We start from the raw sequence: 22,823 nt of genomic DNA on the forward strand, positions 1-22,823 counted from the left end.
TCCTTACAGATTGGTAAATATACTCGAATCAAAGTTCTCGTTAACCCAAGATTAGCTTAATCGGGATTTGAACAACTCGGCCCTGGGGAGACTGTAGAGCCATTCGTGAGAGGAATTTTTATCCCTGACAGACTACGACCGAGTTCTACATTTACTATGTAGGATTGTGTTTCACCCGTAGACGCCAATTTGAACTTGAATTTTAAGTTTGGATTAAAAATCCGGGCATGCACCGATCGTGACAGTTTCTTCTAAAGCTACAGTCAACTTGGGCGTTGTAAATGACATATTGATATTCATCACCCATTTGGTAATACCCGAACAGTAGGGAATTTTACCCTAAAGGCCGTTCCCAGGTGTCGGTAATTTGAACTTGGCAGGGGTAGGATGGGAGAATTTGAACTGCAATTTTATCATGCTTTTTTGTTTTGTTGTTGTTTGTTTGTTTTTTTGTTGCACCTGGGATCCCTTGTTAAGCAACAACACTTAGGATATATCTCAGCTTAGGAGGGGGGACTTCCTGAATCTGATCCGGCTGGGTACTTAACCATGGGGTACTGCAGGGGGAGATAAAAGGAAAAGAGATTGCTTTCGTGAATGAATGGCTTACAAACTCCCGGATCTTCAAAAGCTTTGTAGTGTTTTTGAAGGCAAAAGCCTGATACTCAGGCTATTTTGAAGGTATATCCAAAAACTAGAGTGTTATGATTTGTAGATTTCATAGTTAGAATCATCATCATCATCATTTGGTCCTTTTCCCTTTAAGGGAAATGGGGCCTTGATATTCATAGTTAGAATAGTCAAACCTATTGCCGGATTGCCGGTCAACATGTCTTGGGTAGGGGCATCTGGCCGTCAAATCAGTAACAAGGGAAGAGCATTTGAACCCAACTTCGTCCCAGGGTGGCAACAATTTTGAACAATGGAATAAATGTGATGTAACATTTTAAGCATGGTGAATAAATGAGAATGATGTATTATTCAGTGAGTGACACAGGCATACTCGGAAAAAAATCCGAGTTCACAGCCTATCAGGAGTCGAACCTAAGACCTTTCCTGTAGCTCGGTCTTAGGTTCGACTCGTGATAGGAGCACTCGGATTTTTTTTCCAAGTATGCCTATGTGACTTACTGAAAAAATACATCATTCTCAATTTTGAACAAGTTAGGATGGTGAAGTTTCGAAATTATTGGTGTATTGTAGTTGAAATTCGACGTTTCGAAAATAATCAACATTGAAAAGCGGTGAAATTATTTCAAGTTTTCTGTCCAGTGCATCTATTATGCATACATTCCCTTGTGAGCCAAGGAGCCATTAGTGTCTTTGAGGTCAGTTAAAATTTCAAAATATGCTAGAGGAAATTGTCTCCTGATCACCCTTCAGGGTGAAAAGTCGCATTAACTGAAAAAAAGATTTAAATACTTGGGAAACAATTGTTATTCTTGATACTTAATGCTGTAATGTAAAGAAAAATACACAGCTTTTTCCCGTCAATAAACTAGGCAAATTTCTATGGGAACTCTGAAATCTCGTTGGAAACCCGTTCCCAGGCTTCTCCCAATTTTCAAGGGAGGAAGCCCTGGGAACGAGGTTGATCTCGTTGGCGCGGCGATATTCAAAACTGACATGTAAATTTCGAAACGCCGTTCATATTTCAAAAATACCGGTCACGCGTGACGTGAATTGACTGTTTTTGAAAATAGCACGTATCCTTGAGTTCATGCATCCTTCCTTGCAACCTACTAATTTGGCCTTGTACCGTGCGTCACGAATTTGGTCCTTAGATGGGTCGCAAATGGAGTTATAGGCTTACACTACCCTGTCACCTTGAAAGGAAAATTCCCCGGGAAGCCCACATCCCAAACCACACAAATCACTTCTTCGATAGGTGCGTTTTCCAGCGCGGTTGTCCTGTTGGTGTAGTGGTTGTCACACTCGATTAGTTTTTCTGAGGAACGCGGGTTCATGCCTCAGTGGTTCTCTCATATAAAGTATATATTATTTATTTATTTATAATATTGATATAGCTTTTCATTATCATATCTTGCTAAAATTGTACTAGGAATGTACGCCGACAGGGAACTTGTAGAAGAGCAGTAAACACCATAAGGAATAAGAAAAGATCATTCTATTCGGGTGTAATTGAGTAATATAAAATTCGTCTGAGTTAATCCGCATTCAGTCACGGTTAAGCTGCTAAATGGTCGTTAACCAATGTCCGCCACACAAATAAACGGAATTATGAGTCATCTCAGACGGTGTTTACTATTGCTACCGCGCATACGGTTCTGCGCATGACGGGAAGGTGTGTGCCAAATATAGAGTTGTTTTTGTCCGCTTTATGAGTATGTATACAGCAAGATAAGAAGAGGTTAGCAAGCGCTATTGCAATTAAGAAAGGAAAGTGGAGGTAACCACGCATTTAATTTTCCCAGACAATTAAGCTTCAATCGGGGAAAAATTACCATGTTTTTGTTATGTATTTGGACCCAAACTGACTCAAATCTTTGGCGCCATACATACGTACATGCATGGGTCATTCTTGAACGTGGTTTCCTCTGCTTGGATGTGAAAGTGCCTTCTATACCCATTACCGTTAATAAATGTAAACCTGTTGATTTTAAAAAACTCAGAAATATCATAATTTGAACCCAGGAATATCATGAAACAATCAATATTTATATCAAATCAATACTTATTTTGTTGTAATAGGTTTTTGTATATATGGTAGATCGACTCTTTTGTCATGAGTTTTCAAGATAGAAATGATTCTCATTGTAAATGATACTGCAATCCTTTTATCCCGTGAATTGTCACAACTGAAAACTGATGCAGAATAAAGTTGTTCAGAAAGTTAATCAGAGAGATCAAGAGTAGCTAAAATACAACGTGCACTGGAAGTAGAAAAACAACAAGTATAAGGTCCCTGTTCGGTGACAAAAATGAATTGTACTTTCAAGTACCAACAAAGTTGGAAAAACGTCTTTCACATCCCTTATAGTAGAATCTACTACTCTGGTTTACTGGTGTAACTTCGAACCATTTCCAGGACTCAAACAAGTCTAGTTAAAGGTAAATGAATTAGGTAAACGTTGTCGATTATTGGTCATCGAGAATGAAACATCTCGACAATTTTGCGGCGTATAGTTAGTAGGGATGAATATAGCGTGATCTGATGTCGTGATACAAACCACCAACAGACGTGCGTGTTACGTATATACATCAGTATTTAGCCTCCTTTACAAATCTTCAAATATTGAGCTTTAGCTTAAATAACACATGACAACCAAAAAAGGATTTTTTGCGTCCTGTGTTTTCGCAAACATTGGCTGATGACGTGAAACATTGACTGGACTGCAGTGACAAATACGATGAGAGCGTCTCTTAGTTGTTTACGAAGTAAATATGTTTATATCAGTTAAGTTGCTACGTGGGATTTTTCGATCTTAGGTAACATACGTTTTTAAGGCTTAAAAGATTTACAGAGGCACTGCTTAATATTACTCAAAATTTAAGAACAATCCTCGATGTATGTCATAGCCAACGACGAATTGCTTTTAGACACAATAAAGATTTTCTGATCTTCTCATCCTTTGTAAATAAAAAAAAATGAACATGTATACATGTCTGTTGACGTAAAGTGAAATAGTTTCATGATTCGACCTGGATTCGTCATATATAAACAACGACTGCAAATTTTAAATCCGCTCTTTAATGGACTTATATTTGAAATATGTTATTATTAGTACTAAATAAACCTCGGGTTTAAATTCCTTGTAACCTTCTTATGTCTGCACTATACAACAATGAAAATGTATATCTTTTTTTACCATTTACGTATGTACATTATTGGCCACATAATTACGATCAATGGCCAAACTTTACACTTTGTATAAGCAATTCCTATGCTGTACTTATAATATACATGCAGCCACGCTAACATCTGGCTCATTGTGAACCTTGATATATTGTCTTTGTTTAGCTAAGTCCCATTACACAATTGTCTTAGACATGAAATATTCAGTTATATAGTTCTAACAGGATTAAAATGTTTGAGAAACATTTTCAGCACAAAACTGAAATCAGTGTTTACAGATTCAAAGCGTCAAATCAAAAACATGAGTTGCTCTTTGATGTGGAACATCGACCAATATATGTTTCAGCGAAGCAGCTGAATTTGTCACGGAAGCACGGTTACAGATCGAGGCAAATTTATAATTACCACTGGCTTTAATCTAAATTAAATCATTTTATAAAGGTTGCCGTGACTTACTCAAGGAAATACAGCGTCGAATAAGCCAGATTAATAATGCTGTAGACATGTTCTTCAGTCAGATTATTGTAACTTCGACGCCCATGTCATGACCAATTGCCTTTGAAGTGTCCAATCTGACTCTCGCAATGTTAACAATCTCCATGGACATGGAATATTCTTGTATTCTTTTCTCTGTGTAGCGATGAATGTTGACGCCATGAGTCATAAGAAGAGCTGCGCACTTTAAGTCCTTCTTTTTCAAGGCGTAATGCAATGCAGGCCACCCTTTGTCGTCTTCCAAATTTAAATCAACACCGTGTTTCACCAGAAATTGCACCGCTTTATAGTTCCCCTCTTGGACCATTTGGTGTAAAACAGTTCTACCGCCTTTCTTGGCACAGTTTACGTTTGCACCGAGTCTTACTAATAGCTCGGCGCAGTCGTAATTTCCTTTTTCTAACGCCAAGCAAAGCGCTGTCCTCCCTTCCAGATCGCGCATCTCAGGCGATACACCACTGTTCACGAGGAACTTTGCCAGGTTGACAAAACCGTTCTGAACGGCTCGGTGAAGAATTGTCATACCTTCTTCGTCAGGTACAGCCGCTGAAGCTTTCAGTGTCTCTTTATCGAGAAGCTTATTGAGTTCTATGAGCTCCAACTCGTTCGTGTTGTTGTCAGAAATGAACAAGACGGAAGACTTGGCAGGTGTTGATTGCGGATGTGTCAAATTTAAACATTTGCGTACATCATTCTCGTATTGACCTTCCTCTTCATCCTCTTCCAAACAGCCGATACCAAAATCTCGCGAGTCCCGCATATTTGTGGTTGTCATCCTATTAACACCTCCGAATAAGGCTTCAGGTAACGAGGAACCTCGTGGCCGACTTCGGCAGTCTCTTGCATTCGATTTCAACGGCAATTCGCTAGATCTCTGATAACCAAAATCAAAAGCTTGTCTTGTTGGCGACTTAACCGGTGAACTAAATCTCCGCGGTTTTCGAAATGTTAATTGTTGCCGTGTTTTCTTCACCGTCTCCTCCTCTGAGTCAACGCCACTATTTCTTCTCTGCTGCGATGATTCTGATGTTTTTAGAATGCTCTTCACCGTCTCGTTGAAAGTTGATTGTCCATCGGACAGAGAACCTTCGCCGCTATCACTTGAAATACTTCCATTTCTTATTGTCATAGTGGTCGAACCCGTTTTAGCGAATCCGGCTCTTCCTTTGATACTCTCAGAGAGTCGTCGGAACGGTGATGAAATCCGCCCGTTCTTTGACTGACTTTGTTTGATCAAAGCTTGGTTTCGTAAATCCCTCAAACTTGAAGCTTTCAAAAGGCTGCTTTGTAACGCTGAGTAAGAAAGTGGTTGTGTGGTTTCCAACACATGGTGCTGGTAACCGGCTTCCATTAGCTCCGGCTTCATGAGTTTGTTCTTGTGCGTCGACAAGAACACTTAGAAAAAGGATAATTAAATCGTCGTTACGATGTTATGAAACCGGTTTGGTGTTGTGCGCTTTAGCTTGATTATGAAACAATGCTTGCCTGGAAGGCTTTGAAATCTGCAAAGATTAAGAGAAAATAGTTAAGTTAGTCTTTGTTTTTTGAGCCTCTAGGGGGCCAATTACTGGTGCAGCGTACATAAACAAACGCACCCCTTGCCAGATTGTTAAAGGCTGACCAAAACCGTAAACAGCTGTTCTTTACGATGAAATTCTAACATGGAATTCACGAAGTGTACTTGTGCAAACAATCACAGTTTGCACTTAAGAGCGCCGTTCGCGTCTAGTCCTCTTTTCGACTAAGTATCGCGTTTTATACAAGCCTAATGATTAATTACCGCTGTAGGCTTTGATTTTAGAGATAAAAAACAACCAATCATGTGCTCAGAATAGTTGCTGAGTCTCAGTCATTATAGTAGGTAAGTGTCGATTAATAAATTCCTCACGCACAATTCCAATAGTGTTCAACAGACCGATAAGTTGAAATAGTAGGATCAACTTTAAAGATGTTTAACTGACAATTAGATGACATTAATTGCTCGAAATATGACCAACACAATAGAAGCCATAAAATACCTCTGTTCGCGACCGCATATAGACGAACGAGAGCAAATAACCTCTATGACGAGTTCTTAGCAAAATTCAGTGTGTAATGAACGGAAAAATGGTTTTTATTATCAACAGTTATCGAAATCAATTAATACGGTCAAATATGTACAAACAGAATTAACAATGAACATGAATGACCCAAAATCAGTATATTGAATCTCGAACAGTTAGTCAATATTTGCATAGTGTGTTGACAATAATGTGACGTCAATAACCTTCCAATTCGTCGTAGCCCCTTAGAAAAGGCAGCTAAAAATAAGCCTAAGCTATTTTCCTACAGGCAATTTTCTGCTTCTTCGCGTGCTAAGTTTGTGGCCAAAGCGTTGATGTATCCATTGCCGACCATGAACAGAGTCGGTTTTAGTTACATTGTTTCCAATTTGCTTGTTGCAAAGGATTGTGCGGTGTGTTCAAAGCTGTTAACGAGCCTTAAGAACCCTTAATTTGTCACCACGTCAATAAGACAGCCGATTACTTTCAACATCAATTATATTAGCCAGCAGAACTGACGACTAAGCCTTCTTAAGTTTTTTACGTTTGTTGATATAGGATTCGTGTATTAGTTTCAGAAAGAAAGAAAAACATAAACTGCGTCATAGCCGTTTTGACGGCTCTGACGAAAAGCGAAAGAGAAAAGGCCACTTAAAAATCACGCGAGAATCACCCAGTTCGATTGCCGTGTGAGTCAGAATGGCTGGCAAGGGAACTTTTAAGCGCTGGCGCAAAAAACACATGTCTGGTTGAGATCAGTGCAAAGTAAAACGGAATGACTCTTTCGACTGTGAGGCTATTAATCTTCCATAGTTAGTCAGACTGAGTAGTTTCGCTCCCGGCAAAGAGACGGAATAATTTTCACGCTAGCTAATGTGGTTTCCGTTGTGGTTTATTTCCCGGTACTTTACGAAATGGTTTGTTTGACGAAAACTTTGAAAAGGAGAAAGCACCATAAAGTCAGATTCCTCGTAGCATGAGCTAGTATGGAAAGTTTTCGCTGTTCTCGAAGTTAGTCTTTGAAGTCTTGTGCAGTATATTGTCCATTCTGTTTTTCTGCCGACTCATACCTTGACCTTCCATGACGAGGTCTCATCAATATAGCAATTAACCACATTGTTCCTCCCCCTTTTAGCATTCTTGCTTCATAATTGCGCAGTTTTGTTATATTTCAACTGCATCCATTGATCCACTCAACATAAAATGACAACACAGTGGCCGGAGCGAAGAGCGATAGTTAGAGATAAATATAGGTCAGTCTGTAAGTGGCAGTAGTAAACAAAACACAGTAGCTTAGCTACAGGAAAAAAGCACAACATTCTTTTGTCTTTTTGCGGTTCTGTTACTGTTTATACATCCCGATTGTTAGTGGTTTTCACTCTTTTGTGTCCTTTGAACCGTTTATCGTTATATTGAACACCTGGGATGACCATTTCGAACCGGAAATCAACCATCATGATTGAGGTTCCGTCAAGTGGAAAGTTAGTTAAGACCGCAGATGACCCCAATCTTTCTCACCAGCTGTGCTTGTTTACCGATCAGACGTAGCTCTTCCTTCGAATATCTAAGTTTGTTTAATTACCACTTATTTTCAACAAATAAATGCGGTTGAACTACAGTGTTTTGATGACTTAGCTACCACGGGATATCAGCCATTATACCATGCCCGAGAAATAGCGGCCATTTGGTCTTTATTGGATAATTACATCAGCAAGATCTCAGTATCGACATTTCTTGGCTGTTTTTTTTTCTTTTTTTTTTTCAAACTCCACTCCTGCTTGTTGGATATGGTGTGATAATAGCGAACTGGGTTCTACGTTCTTCGTTCCATCATCTCATATCCACCGCGCGGTCTTGTAATAATTGTTATGTGAGGAATTTAGCACAGGTCGCTTATTGAATGATTCTTGAACCACGCGTCGCATTCTCTAAAAATATGAATAATTAAGACATTTTACCATCAATTTCATTACTACACGATCTGTTGTACAAAATGCACTTGGCAATAAACTTCCGTCAATCATACATGCCAGGGATTTTACTTTCAGTTGTGTTTCTTTCAGTTTGAACTCCAGAAAATCCAGTTGCAACCCTAAGTCTTCACGATAGGAATCACTTTTTTCCCGATTATTCTGGCGCGCTATTTCGCTTGAAAAAGACTTGGAGGTAGTCCAGAAAAGAAATGTTAGAAGAGCCTGAGACAAACTTCTGGCCATAAAAATTCTATCATCTCATTTTCGTGTGAGGGCCATTCAGTGGTTTTGCCTTGTAGAGCTTCATAGTTTACCTTTGAAGATGGTCTGTACTTCGCGTCCCTTTTGATGACGAGTTAAAGAAATTTGTGAAAGAAATGTGATGTTATATTTTAACTGGGGAATTAATGACAGATTTATTTTTCAGTGAGTGACACAGGTACAGAAGTCGAGAACTAGCACATCTATCATTTATTCGTATAACCATTTCTTTCACATACACCACGTATCGACATTCAAATCCTTAGCTCCCACGAGTCTCCTGTAGCTCAGCGGTAGAGCATCCGAACCAATAATCGGAATTTCGTAGATTCGACTCCTGTTGGGAGAACTTAGTTTTTTTTTTCAAGTATGCCAGCTGTGTCAGTGACTCAGCAAAAATACATCTATTACGAAATACATTCTTATAAAAAACTCAGTCGGGCGTACCACTGGTCAAAATATCACGCAGTTTGGGAAAACATGGTCTTCAGTGTGCAAAAGTATTATTATGGTAAGGTAAAAATGACATTGTATTTGTGACACACATTGAATTAGGGCGGTATATCAAACACGGGGTAAGAGTTTGAAAAAGCTATTACAAGTTGTGCTCAAACTCGGACCGGCATGATTTCAAATGGGTCCCCCTCTCTACCAAGCCCTTTCTTCTTGAGGACTGAAAGTAAATAAGCCACACGAGGGCTTAATAGAGCTTTTACAGTGTGAATCCTAATAACAAAAGACCAACAAAACTGGGTTTGCTCAAACTTTTACACATTTTCGATGACAACCGCCATGTTACCAAGATGGCCACCTGCAACCACAAACCCACCGACAGTATACTTTGTCATTTACAAACTGTCTCTCGAGCTCCGTACTGTGCACGTGGACACGACAGTTGAGATAACCGTCTCTTCTCTTTAATGTTACGGTTTACGAGATTAAAGGCTTTGATACCTGATAAGTTACCCAGTTTTGAGGTATTTACTCTGGTATCATTAGCGAAGGATATATTAACACCCGGTAAGTAATGAGGACAAGCTAAATTTCAGATATTTGTGCCAGCTGGATTGGAGTCACTTCAAACACCGATTTCGAGTTAAACACAGGAGGTACAATAACTTACCAAAAGCAGTAAGAATAGTAGTAATCAGTAATCAGTAAGTTACTGTTTACTGAGTTTACCCACATTAAACAGAAAAATTTAAAGTCAAGTTCCCAAAGGGGTCCCTTGCCCGAAAAATTTACCAGTGCCACAAGCCTATCTCTAGCTGGACCCGGAAAAAGTCGGTTACTCCCTTCCGAATTTCTTCAATTTCACAAAGGAAATACTTAAAAATGTATAAATATCGGTTTCGTAACTTCACTTTATGATCATGCCGCCAAACACAATGACTGCCTGTGTTTCTCTGACTATAGTAATAGATGGATGTTTAGAAACGTTTATGACGCAAACCAAATACAGCCTTCAATTTCTTTAGTCGAGTGGACCTAAAAAATACAAGCAGTCTGTTTTTGGAACAGGATCAGATCCATTCTCGTGGTTCATATATCAGAGAATTTATTTAAAATGGCAAAGTCGTTTTCAAGACATGACGAATTTATGCATCTTAATTTTATGTTTTAAACGACTCGAAATTATGGCACGTTTGGAGAACGAATAGCGACCTATTTTTCCGACATGTCAAGAATATATAAGAACACCATCACAGAACCAACGTGAGTTCATCTAATCAAAATATTTAAATTGCTTCGCGTGCATGTTGCTTCAACATTGAATTTCGTTATGACACCTCTCTCCTCCCCAGAGAGGCCTCTTTCGCGCTCGAGCGGAGACAAATAAGGGACTGGAGAGAGTGAAAAACGAGAAGCGCGGGGGACGACGGGAAGGGAGATTCAAGCTCAGCAATGGTCCCAAAGAAAAGCTCCAGACTTTAAAAAGGAAATTCTCTTTTTTTAGGAATTTTCATACTAATAATACTTCATACACATTAAATAAGTTCTGCTCAGCAAATTTTCGGCACGCAAACTTGAAGTAACCACAAGAACGCCTATGTCTGATTGAAATGCACAATAATTCCCGGAATATGAGTTGACTTAAATAAATGGCTTCCTGATTGCGAAGACATTGGTCTTCATTAACTAGTAAAAAACCGTCGAATTGTTTTCAGCGATGAATATTAGACTTTATCTCAACGAATGTGGTTTCCGTCGAATTGTGGCTTTATTCCCACCAGACACTAATTGGTCTGGTAACTTAAAAAGAGTATGACCGCAGTTCAAATAAACCTCTCCATTTGCTCCCCTGCTTTGTGTGCTTGCGTCTGTTTTCCTTGCTTTGGTGATTCAGTGATTACGTCAAAATATGCAAGAACTTTTATTGGTTGAATCCTTTGTAGATCTACATCACTCGAAATTTATGTTTCACAAGGCTCGAAATCTATATCTCGCAAGGCTCGAAAACGATCTCACACTCTGAAGGCTTGAAAACTATAATTCAGTTACACCCGGAGGCGCTAGAATCTTCTGCATGTGTCAATAAATTCTGATTGGCTGGCTCTATCGCGATATGTCCGTATATCATTCAACAATTGTTACGCAAACATGCGGTTTTGGAATATAAAGTGTTCTTGTCTTTAAGGCTCGATTTCTTAGCTGGCAATTAGCTCGTAGGCTCGTGTTCAAAGGTTCAATGTTCGTTCCTCATAATTATTTGGCAAGCCTTCATTTTCTTCAAAAAATATCTTTGCGGATGCATGAATCATTGCGGACCCCTCTCAGTTACTTTTTGATGAGGCCTCATAATCACTCTTTTTATGCCATTTTTCCCCCTGCATTTTAGTTACCAGTATTTCACTGTATCTCTTTCTTCAAAAGATCAACTAGCAAATGTTCGAGCGAAAGGGTACAATCTACAGTAAACAAATCGTCGTAACATGGTTACGGGTAATTATATAGGTGGAATTTCACAATTTGGTTGATATTTGTGACTGATATTTGGAAAATAGTTTTCAAGATGGTTGCGGTGCATTGAGCCCTCCAAATTATATTGGCCATCTGTTTAATATCTGGAGAGGCCGGATGTCAGCTTTCCACAAAAATGAACAAGTGTAGTTGCTCAAACGAAAAGAAAACTTGTGGCCAAATTTCTTGAAAGAAGAAACCTTTGATGATCCACTGAAACTGAAAATTGCTCTGCAGTCCCTTTTTAATTCTTGCAAGAGAAAAGCAAGATCTCTGCTCTGATTTCAGTTGGAATTAGTCAGGTACAAGCTACTCAGATATTGTTCCATTAACAACAGCGCCAGAAAAAAAAAAAAAAAGCTTAAAAAATAAAAATTATATTTTTTTAGCAAGGCTTCTCAGCTTGACTCTACACTCAGTATGATTACATTTGAGCTGACAAGTCAGTTTTGGTTACTTACAGCCGTGCTGTCTGTAGTAAAATTGGCGGGTCAAACCAAAAGCGCGATTAAAAGTTCCATCGTCACCGTGCAGCTACGTAAGAAATTAAATAGAAAATAAACCTACTGAATAAATGAACTTAGAAGAGACTAAAATATAAATGTTGAGTCTCCTCTTTTTAGGTATTCACTTACTTTTAAGTTGCTTTCAATTCAGTATGTGTGATTAAAACCACAAAATGTGAATTCGTAGAAAAGAAGTAATTCAACCACATCATCGTGATCTTAATTCAACAAAGTTTTTTGCATGTGTTGGTCATCCAATAGAGGAAGATATGTGAAAAACGTGTTAATAAACAAACAAATCTATATAGTGTAATACTATAATACTATTTACCTTATATGAACAGGGTAATCACCAGATAAACTTCTATAACAAGGTTGGATATTATTTTCGTACCAGTTGAATAATTACATAGAATGGAATTGACGAAATTCCATACAATCCTTTATCAGGCATATTCTTGTCTTCCTTTTCATCAAAAGCGGTCGAATGCTAATAAAAAACTGAGCTAGATATTGGACTGATTTTGCTCTCACTTCGTTGGCATGGCAATTAAACTGAACTAGCTTTGTTCTTTCAAGTGTGTAAAAATGCTCGTACGCTTCTGTGGCTGGGATTTTTGTATCATAATTTAAATCACTTAAAAAGAAGTAAATTCTGAAACTATTCTGCGACGTTTCGCCTTTAGTTTCTGACTTTAGTTTAAAGTATCATATCATAATATACTTTTTTACCATCGAACCTTTTTGTTGTAATTGAACAGCCCAACTGGCGATGACCTTTGACTGACGGCATTGACTGTAGGCGGAACAAGTTTGTCAAAAGGACTGAGCCTCATTTAAATAACATTACTTCACTTGATATTTGTTTGTTTAACTAACAACTCAATAATATTAAAAACATGTAAGGTGGTTACTTTGTAAAGAAACTGTGGTACTGCGTCGGTGGCAAAAGTGAGCACTCGAATCTGTTCACGGTGGTCAAATAACCTTATCAAAAACCAAATATTTGTTAACATTAGATATACTTATAATACAAACTCTGTAGATCAGCTCAAGACAAAGACACTGTGAATGAGGTCAACTGGACAAACAGAAAAATGTTTTTACGACAGGAGTTAAACAATTCAGTATGCTTAAAAATATATATTTTTTAATTTGTGGAAGCACAGACGGGATGGTATTTATAATTATTTGTTGTACTTGAAAATAGTTGCAATTCACAAGTTGGAAACATTTCAAACGGCAAAAGAAACGATCAGTACTGTGCTTTCATCTTTAGAGTGCGGCATGACAAAAAGGATCACAGGAAAGTAATCCTCAGTAATCAGTTCAGTTGAATGGACAAAGCATTGACAGAATTTCGTCCAAAGATTCAAAAGTTAGTATTACCCATAAAGCATGAAAAATAGCACCTCAAAAATCATATCCCAATGGCTTTAACTTGTTGACATCCAAAAGTTAATGTAAATAAACTGAAGCACGGTTGAAATACACGCTTCATATGATCAATTCATGATTGAGCAGGCTTCAGGGTACAAATATTTTCATTCGAAGCGGTAAAATTTGAGGAACGAAACAAGATATTGGACTTGTATACTTGTGAGTTCTATCTTTGAACTTTGTTCTCTCTAATTTGTTTGCCGATGTCTTAAGATTCAAAAGCACTTAGTTATGATTGTTCTATTGTTGCGGAGTCAAAATTCATGTTTCCTTACACTCGCTGATACCTAAAGACGTCAAAGACATTACACAACTCGACTACGAAACAGTAAAAATTTTCTTCCTACTCTAACTGAAGAACGGTTAACGTAACTTCCTGAAACCTGTTCTAATCTTACCACAGAATCTTTTTACATTGTTTGTTGAGAAGATGAGTTTCCGTTTTAACAGCAAAGCAGAGCATTAATTTCACGCAGCATTAAACATTCGCCTATTGAGCTTCCAGCAGCGGAATTGTTCTATAAACAAAAGTACAGAGTTTGAAAGAAAGAACCTTAGAAATAAAAAGGATAGAAAGAAAATCAAATAAGTCACGTAGTCGCTAAATAAATGTATAGCGCTTCGGATTTGTAAGCAATCTCGTAATTATGCTTTTTGTTTCAAAAAGCAAAGCTTTGTTATTCTGCAGGAGAGATAATACACTAGCAGTACTAACCTTCAGCGATGGACGAATCTTAGCCTTAACTGGGTTATTCCTTTTACATCCCGGCTACCTCCCCTTGGACAGGCACTCCAGTACCGGCAGTACTTAAATTTTGAACAACAAAATTTTGCATAAATTGGAAAATTCACTGCGATGATCACTTCTCACTTTCATCTACATCCGCAGTTCATATATGAATCATTTCATATACTCTACATCAGAGATGAATTTGTTGAAGCAGTAATAGCACAGCACACTGTTCAAGAACTATTAATTTCCATTTAAGGTTCCACATCTTAAAGGTTTTAACCAAATCAACCTGATTCAAGTTGACTGACTGCACAAGGTGTCCCAACAATCAACAGGGCCTTCAGTTATTGATACTTATTGAATTATCAAGGGCTTGTCTTGATAAATTGGGAGCCGTTTTAAGTTTAATCGGTGGATAAAATTGATGGGATAGAAATTTCACTCAGATAATTTTAAGTAAATTTAAATTGGCGAGTGCTTAATTTACCTACCAAATAGCGTAGGATGCGGTTTGCTATAATAAAATTGACCAAATTACCTATCAACTGGTTTTGAACGTCCTTCCGTCCTCCGAATTTCTTCAGTTTGGTTAACATTTAAGGCCTCCTTGTTCGTTCAGTTCTAGCTGTGGTACAGCTTGACTTTGTTCGGATGGCTTTCAAACCCAATCTTTTGTTCTATTTCAAATGAAGCCTTTTTCAGAAGGCTCTTGTCTTTTCAAGGGCGGAAGGAACACAATCTAACTTTTGTGACGTAAATATCAATTTGTCTTAAATTTCTTCCTGTAGACATGAATAATCGTGGGCGACACAGGATCCTGAAAGCCTGACTGAGTTAAGCTCGTGTGGTGATTCATGGCATCAAATGAATTTTCAATAGTATTGGACAGGACTAATATAATAAGTTCTAATTATGATCGGGCAATTTGCTGATACTAACCTTTAATTAAATATGTATGCTTTACAATTTAAAAAATTATTTATTGTTAGTTGTAACAGCACGAGTACTAAGGGCTATATTTTGTGAATCTCGAGTTTAGGAACGAAAGGCTGTCCTTTTAAAATACCGGTTCTTCGAAAAAATTGTTCTACGTATGCGAATTGTACCGTTCAAGTCAACAGAGAACAGTCCTTTTATGTAACCGCGTAAAGCATAGATAATGCTATGCACGCAAACTGGCGTGCACTTAAGTCTCAGACGACTGGGGCGTAAATTCAAGGCAGATAAGGGGTTTTTAGGTTGAAATGATCCATTCAGTTGCGCAGCTTTCGCGCGAGGTGCGTTGTCAGTTTTCAAAACTACACACGCTTGTTAGTCTCTAGATAGTCAGCTCCGGTAGACATTTTCTACTCTGGAATTCACATTGTATTATGTAATAAGGCTGCTAACCTTTTTTAACCCCGATTTTCAATTATTTCATTCTTTTGTCTTGCTAGCTTTTGTGTTGTACAATTATCTTAACCAGATGTTCCAATATATCCTAGTTAACTCTAAACACAAACTTAAAACACAATACCAGTGCAAATTCAAAACAGCCCAATCAGTTTCAGTCACGCGCGCTTTGCTTGGATTTTGGAACAACACAACTCGTATAGCTGAGAGAAAATTACGTAATTCGCTTGGGAGCATTCCACTGAAGATAAATTCAAGGGGAATGTTAGGTTGTAATTTTCACCTGCCCTTGTTGCCAATTTTTAGTTTTCTTTTTTTGTAAATGTCTGAACTTTTTCTTTTCTGTCTTTTGGAGACCCTTATATTTAAGATTGGCCAGAAGTTGTTGAAACTTCAAGAGTTGCTCTTAACACTGTAGCTCTTGGAACAGTTTATTTTTAACAAGTGTGGCAAAGTAAATTACATACATAAAAATATGTAAATCAATTTCCCAAAAATTACAAAAAAAAGTCCTCCTAAACGATTGACAAATCATTCATTGGAAACACTACAGCAGGCCATTTCGTTTGGCATGATCGAATAACGATCGAATAACAACGTAACAATGAAGAATTTTGACGTGCCAATTCTTAAAGCTGAAATAAGCTTATTTATCCACGTGAGCTGTCATTTGCCCAACAAGAGGGAACAAAACTTTCTTTAATATTCTTTTATTATAACTGTGAGGTGACTAGCGCATTCAGTTGATACACTGAAATAGTTCTAAAGAGACTTCATTTGTTTTTTGTTTTCTTTACATATACAACTTCGATTTCAGGATAATTTGCACACAAAAGACCTTAAAACATTATTTTCAAGCGATCAGTGAAAATTTCAACGAAACTATGTTCTTTTTAGATTGTAGTGTGGTTTAGGGCGTACGAAAGAGAGGTCCCTCTCTTAGGAGTGCCAGGGATGTCAACAGAAACGATAACTCCCCCAAATCGCTTCCAATCGACTTTAAAAGCAGACAAGCAACAAAGAATACAACAAGGAGTCAAGGTAAGTCAATTTTATTGAGAAATCGTTCAAATTTCTACGGTTTTAAATAAAACCGTTGGTTTCCCATACAAACATACATAAATTCAAATGTAACACAATACGCCCGGTACTGATCGCTACCAGTCACGTTTATTTCGTAACATGAGCTTGGGCCGCCTGTGAACTATCTTGGTCAAAACATGTCGACGAGATTTGCAGGAAAGTCTCCTCAGCCATAGGCGCATGCGACGCTTTATTTCGATGGATACTAAGATTCGAGTTTATAACGCTTTAATATTACCAAATTTTGATTACTGTAGTTCGGTTTGGGACTGTCTGAGTGGCTATTTGAGTAAAAAGCTACAAAAAGTACAAAATCGTGCAACCAATTCACCCTTTGATTCGAGCTCCAGCCTCCTTCTGTCGAAGCTTAAGCGGGACAAGCTGTCCCTTCGCCGTAAAAAAACATAAAGCTCTAATTATGTGCAAAGCAATGAATGAACTTGCTTTATCTTTAATGTCTTTTCACTCGACGCTACGCTGCTGATTATAACTTGAGAAGTCTTGAAGGGAAACTCTCTTTTCCCAACTGAATACCAATTACCTGAAACGAAGCTTTTGCTATAGCGGGGCTTGTATGTGGAATAACTTGCCCTAAGACTTAAAAAACGCTGGCTCTATTGGGCACTTTAAACAACTTCTGACATATCGGATTCCCACACGGCAAACAGCTAGAACAGTTGTAATGAGTATTTAGTTTTAACTTTTGGCTCAACTGATGATTCTCCGCGATTAAATAAAGTTATACATACATACATACATGGATGCAGAAACTACTACCGAAAAACCTTCTGCTAGTGCTTTGAAAGAAGCATGAAAACAAACAAAACGAGAGTAAAATTATTGAATATTCGCTTTTTCTTACCTTGCACTTCTTCACCAAATCAAACTTTTGGTGTTGCTTGTGTGGACACTGTTTGTCTTATCAAAGTCGCTGTTTGGCCCTGCGCCCTTTTCACTGCCAACGAGACAAAAGAGAAAAGGCCTTTTAACCCCCAGAAGAGTTCTTCCTTTGTTAACACACATGAGTTTAACACCAACATCACGTCCAAGTATTTCGCGACAGTTAATAAGTAAACACGTTATCGGTACAAGCAATCATTGGCTGCTACGCTAAACATCCATCTATTTTGGTTGATACATATTTTGCGTTTTCTTACGTCATCAAATTTTCAGCCGTTAAATATATAACGATTGTATCTGCAGGGCTCTAATATAACGACCAGCCTGGCCGAGAGAAATACTAAAGAAAAGAGAAAAGGATTAAATTTGTTAACCTGGCTAGTTTTGGCTAGCTTACACAGGCATTTGTCCTCAAGAATTTGTGTTGAGCGCATACCAGCAGTATAGTTGGCAGCTAAATTATTTTTGCTAAAAAATGTTTTTTGTGTCCGTCAGTAAACCTCCAGAAACAGTCGTAATAACGATGCCAAGGGAGATAACAAAAGAGACAGCGAGGTAATTAAAAATGAAAATGGCAGCGTTTTGGAACGTAAACACATGTGATCTTGTTTTTTTAGAAGTCGGTCCATTTGTCTTCTAATACCAAGCTAGTAAAAGATTTTATCGGGATTGTTTCCCAGTTTCTCTATCGTTCTAAACTAATCCGGCCCAACGTTTCTACCCAAAAGTAACATAGGAATTACCAGCCTTGAATCCACATAAAACAATGCATTTATCTCCGTTTTTTCAGATGATCAATTTATTTAAATTCTCAAGGTCACTGTGTTGATTTTTTCCCTTGGGGGTGGAGTGGGGAGGAGGAAAACAATTAGACATTGATCACTGAAACTATACAATAAGTCTAGCCAAAAGAAAAGGTCTTGCTTCATATCTTCCGCAATGCCAAATATGGACTTTCTTTCCAGTCGCTTCAATTCACGCCTGTTTACAAATTTCGCTAGCTAATTTTAGTTTTCCCTTTTTAATATCCAGCCTGATCCAACGCGCTCTTCTCTTTACCAGACGTCCATCTTATGGATCCATGAAAACTGCCACATGGCTTCATCCAAACTCTGCGCACGTCGTCTAATCATGAATCGAAAACAGTTCAAAACAAACAAAACAAATACGTGACAGCAAATATTCAATATTCTTGCTTTTTGTTTTGCTTGTGGTTGCTTTGCGCTGTTTTCGTCTTTCCGGTCGAACCGACGCAGCTTGCGGTTGAACCTTGCGTTTGACGAGCACCGCGATTGGCTGAGAAAGTCATGAGACGTGTCATAACTAACAAACTGCAGTAAACATGACTTTTGTTTTGATCCGAACAGCCGTGACTTTGGTAACATGGGTTTGCCCATACCGCACTTGGCCCAAGATCTGTTAAAAGTGGCTATTGAGAAAAAAAATGCTGCAGTTACAATTAGGCCGGAAATTTTATCAACATTTACTGTTTCAAAACCCCTTTGACTTAAATGCTCATTCATGCCTTTTACCCTTGTGCCGAACTCAAATCTGACAATTATATTTTCCGTATGGAACAATGGACAAGAATTCTTAAAAACGTTGAATTCTCATGTCGTTAACTCGACTTCTCTTTTCACTTTCAAAGCGAAACTAGAAAAATGTTTCTTAAGTAATTTTTAGATTTATTCGCCAAAACCTGTCCGCCAGTATTTATCTTTATTATTAATTTAATTCAACTTTTGAATTAAAGAGAAAGCCTAAACGTATAAGCTCTTTGGTTTCCTTTACATGCACACAGACATATTTTCCTGTTGTCTTTTGCGTTGTATGTATGTATACATTTATAACTTTTTTTTTCTTTTTTCATTGAAGGCTGTAAAACGATAAAATTTTCAATGCGTGGACACACGCCAACCTATCATGGCTATATTTGTCCTTTATTCTACCCTTTCCGAATTGTTTGCGTTTATGTAAGGCCTTAAGGTTTTATCTGTATTTAAATAAACCTGATGATTGGATTAATTCCTACATAAAGGATGAAATGTGTTTTACAGTTTGATGAATCAATTGAAATTAAACGGCTTCATTTACTGGATAACGATACCGCTCTTTGAACAAACGGGATCTGACTGATCAGATGAGTAATTTAAGTCACTATGAGAGGTTACACTACTTGTTTACGTTAACTTGTAAACAGAGCACTTCTTTGGTCGGTATGGCCATCATAGAGCAATTTCAAGCAAACTACAATTCGGAAGGAACAGAGTTTTTTTTATCTTCCTTCATGCTTGACTGGGGGCGAAGACAAAAGGAGTCCAAATGTAATTAAATGAATAGCTGGGTACCGAGTCAGGTTTAAAACAGGAACAACGCACTGGCAGCCAAGCGAAACTTCGCACGGCTCCAAATTCTGTGCGTGAATTTTGAGCATGCGCTGTATCCACAGGCAAAACGTGACCGAGAGTAAGCGATTTGAAACACATTCCTGTTTCATTTTTTAGTTCACGGCGGCTTCAACTTAGATGCTTGGAATTTACGTTTTTCACAGACAAGATATTTTACTGGAACAACTGTGCCTTGATAAAAATTAAGCAAGCGAAGCGAGTTTTGTGTGTTTTCTTGGATGTCCTTTTCATTAGACGAAATTTAGCAATGGGTTTTAAAGTACTGTGTTTTATGATGAAGTGCATTTTATACGATGCGTTCTAACAACGGCAATGTGATTGGTAACCGTGAATCGGTGCCTGCCGGTTTGAGGTTGGAGCGTGAACCTCGTAACATTAATTGGACTCAGTGTTCTGATATCTGACTGATAATGTTAAACGGTTCGTCGCCTAGCTACACAAATGTCAAATGCGCAAACCTGCCTGGAGCTCACAGTGCATTCAGGGTATGAGGTGAAGGGGGAGGGGGAGGGCTAAGATGAAACGTACAAAGCAGGACTTTCTGTCCTATTAGAATTTCCTTTTAGGCAATACGCTAAGTTCCCCAAATTAAAGATGTCAATTTTTCGCAGTCATTCAGCAGAATGTTTTTCCAATAAGTGGACCTAGGCTAACGTTCCTAAACTGAATCGGGTCTCGTTGATAATGAATTGTTTCTTACATACTTGCCTAACTATTCAAGCAAGTTAAAGTTTTTTGGACAGCGTTTTCAAGTTATGTGGCGGTGTGTTATTCCTTTTTTTTTTTTTTTTTTTTTTGGTGTAAATTTACGTCTACTCCTCAGTAACCAAAATAAACTGCATGTCGTGAGTTGGGGCGACCGGCACGGTTTGCAACGTCTTACATGGTTGGTTGAGAGGACAAAAGAACGAACAACAGACTGATCAATGTTCCCAGCCCTAAAAAACGATGCAGCTGCAGGTTATAAGGGTCCAGTGAAAATAAAGCTTTTGAAACGTACAGGTCTACTGCGCAAGTTAACCTGTAAACTCAAATGAATCGCACTCAACAAGTTATTAAAATTTCTGTTGAACAGTAAACAGGAAACGTGTGCACGATGAAATAGCTATGTGACCTCTCGGCGAAGGTGTTCTTCGCAGTCCAAGGGGTATCGAATGGTCTTTGCGAGCATTTGCGAGCATGCGAGCAGTGTGTTTATTTTTGCGAGCACGAGCAGTTGACAAATTTTTCTTGCGAGCAGCTAGCACCTTAGAAAATACAGATGGCGACCAGCGAATACTTCGAGTACTTCGTAAATTTTCCGCTAGCCGGACTCTCTCTTTTATTCAAAACAGGATACGTTGTTTTGCGCCAAGTAATTGCTAACAATCTGGCTGACAACTCCAAAACAGAACAATAGTTACGGGCTGAACTCAGTCGAAGAAAGACTGAAGCCAGAGGTAAGGATGTTTCGACCTTTTGTTTTGATATCATAACTGATTTATCGTTTATATATGTATAAAAAATAACTACGAAGTAGAATTAACGAAATTTCGAGCAATCGAGCATATGTTAACGAGAATGTGAGCATGCGAGCAGTTGCAAAAATTTTGCGAGCACGAGCAAGCGAGCATCCGTGTAATTTTTGCGAGCAATTCGAGCAGAGGCCAAATTTTGCGAGCACTTTTAAATTGAATGAGACCATTCGATACCCTTAGTCCATGATGTAACAAAAATGCCGAACCAAAAAGGTTTCCATGAGGCCACTAGACTATCTTTGGCTCGCAAATAAAATAAACTACAACTGATTCATACGGAAGACGTTTCATTTAAACTAACCCTTTGTTTCTCAGGAATGCATGTAAATTTTAAACTTAAGAAATGTTTAAACTTTGTGTTATTTAAAAGATAATATGTAAAACAAAGAGCATACACTATAGGAAAGTACTGCTCATAAACTTCCATTGCAATAAAGTACAATGTGATACAATATAATACAATACGATATTTTAGTTTAAACTTGGTGAAAATAAAAGCAAGGCATTGTGAGGCCGTGCCGTTCATGATTGCTGAAAATCGCCACACTGTAGGATTTTATCCACAGGCTGCCAAATTATAACTCTTGGGATATCAAGGAAGCTTTACCCTGGGGAACCGAAGGTCTTACAGTGAAGCCAACCGGATGCAAGCTTGCAATTGAAATTGGGCATATATACACTTGAAAAATCGGTTGAAACATTTCCATTTCAATTGTGCAAACTGCCCGTGATCAATATCTTTGAAAGACGGAATATTTCCTTAGTTTAAAGTTATTAAAGCTAGTCATGGTAGAAAATAGACGAGCAACACGAGCTACTAGAATCAGAGCTACTACTATCAATTTATATTAACCAATCTAACGCTGTCTGGTCTGACTTGACTTCCACCGTCCGTTCTAATGTCAAGAGGCCTACTGTTTTCAAGGATAATTTCCTGGAGTCTCATTCTAAAAACTTTTGTAGCTAATAACTAGGACAATAGAGCATACCTCGTGTTCAAAGAAGATATCATGATATCGCTGTTTTCCCACCATATCTTTCCACATACGTTACCTTATTTATAGCCTTTTTCCCACGTCGAGTCAATAAGTCTCGCAGCAATTGTTGCAAACAGATTATATCTCTTTTTAATTTTACCACATGCTGGTTTGAAATAATTAGATCAGCTAAAAATGGTATGACCTGAGGCTGTTGTCTCTGTTAAAGGGGCAGTGTCAACTATTTTTGGTATCACTTTAAATAGCCAAAATCGTATTTTTACCGGTTGTAAACGTTCAAATAAAAGTTCAGTTTTG

General features: G+C 38.1%; 1 protein-coding gene across 6 annotated transcripts; it reads right to left on the minus strand.

Moving 5' to 3' along the window:
• Nucleotides 1-3,694: 3,694 nt before the first annotated feature.
• LOC146483396 (uncharacterized) lies at nt 3,695-22,536 on the minus strand. 6 transcript variants are annotated; one of them, XM_085106138.1, is made up of 3 exons: nt 22,518-22,536; nt 17,566-17,658; nt 3,695-5,814 (listed from the first exon to the last, which is right to left on the minus strand). In XM_085106138.1, exon 3 carries the CDS (start codon nt 5,676-5,678, stop codon nt 4,332-4,334), a length of 1,347 nt encoding a protein of 448 aa, XP_084962264.1. In that variant the 5' UTR covers nt 5,679-5,814; nt 17,566-17,658; nt 22,518-22,536; the 3' UTR covers nt 3,695-4,331. The 6 variants fall into 6 exon arrangements, with proteins under 6 accessions (XP_084962264.1, XP_084962263.1, XP_084962266.1 ...); XM_085106137.1 differs by lacking the exon at nt 22,518-22,536 and having other exon boundaries at nt 17,566-17,696; XM_085106140.1 differs by lacking the exons at nt 17,566-17,658; nt 22,518-22,536 and adding an exon at nt 14,767-14,895.
• Nucleotides 22,537-22,823: the final 287 nt, after the last annotated feature.

This window comes from Pavona decussata, unplaced genomic scaffold, assembly GCF_977016875.1.
Source record: "Pavona decussata unplaced genomic scaffold, jaPavDecu1.1 SCAFFOLD_39, whole genome shotgun sequence".
Lineage (NCBI taxonomy): Eukaryota > Metazoa > Cnidaria > Anthozoa > Scleractinia > Agariciidae > Pavona > Pavona decussata.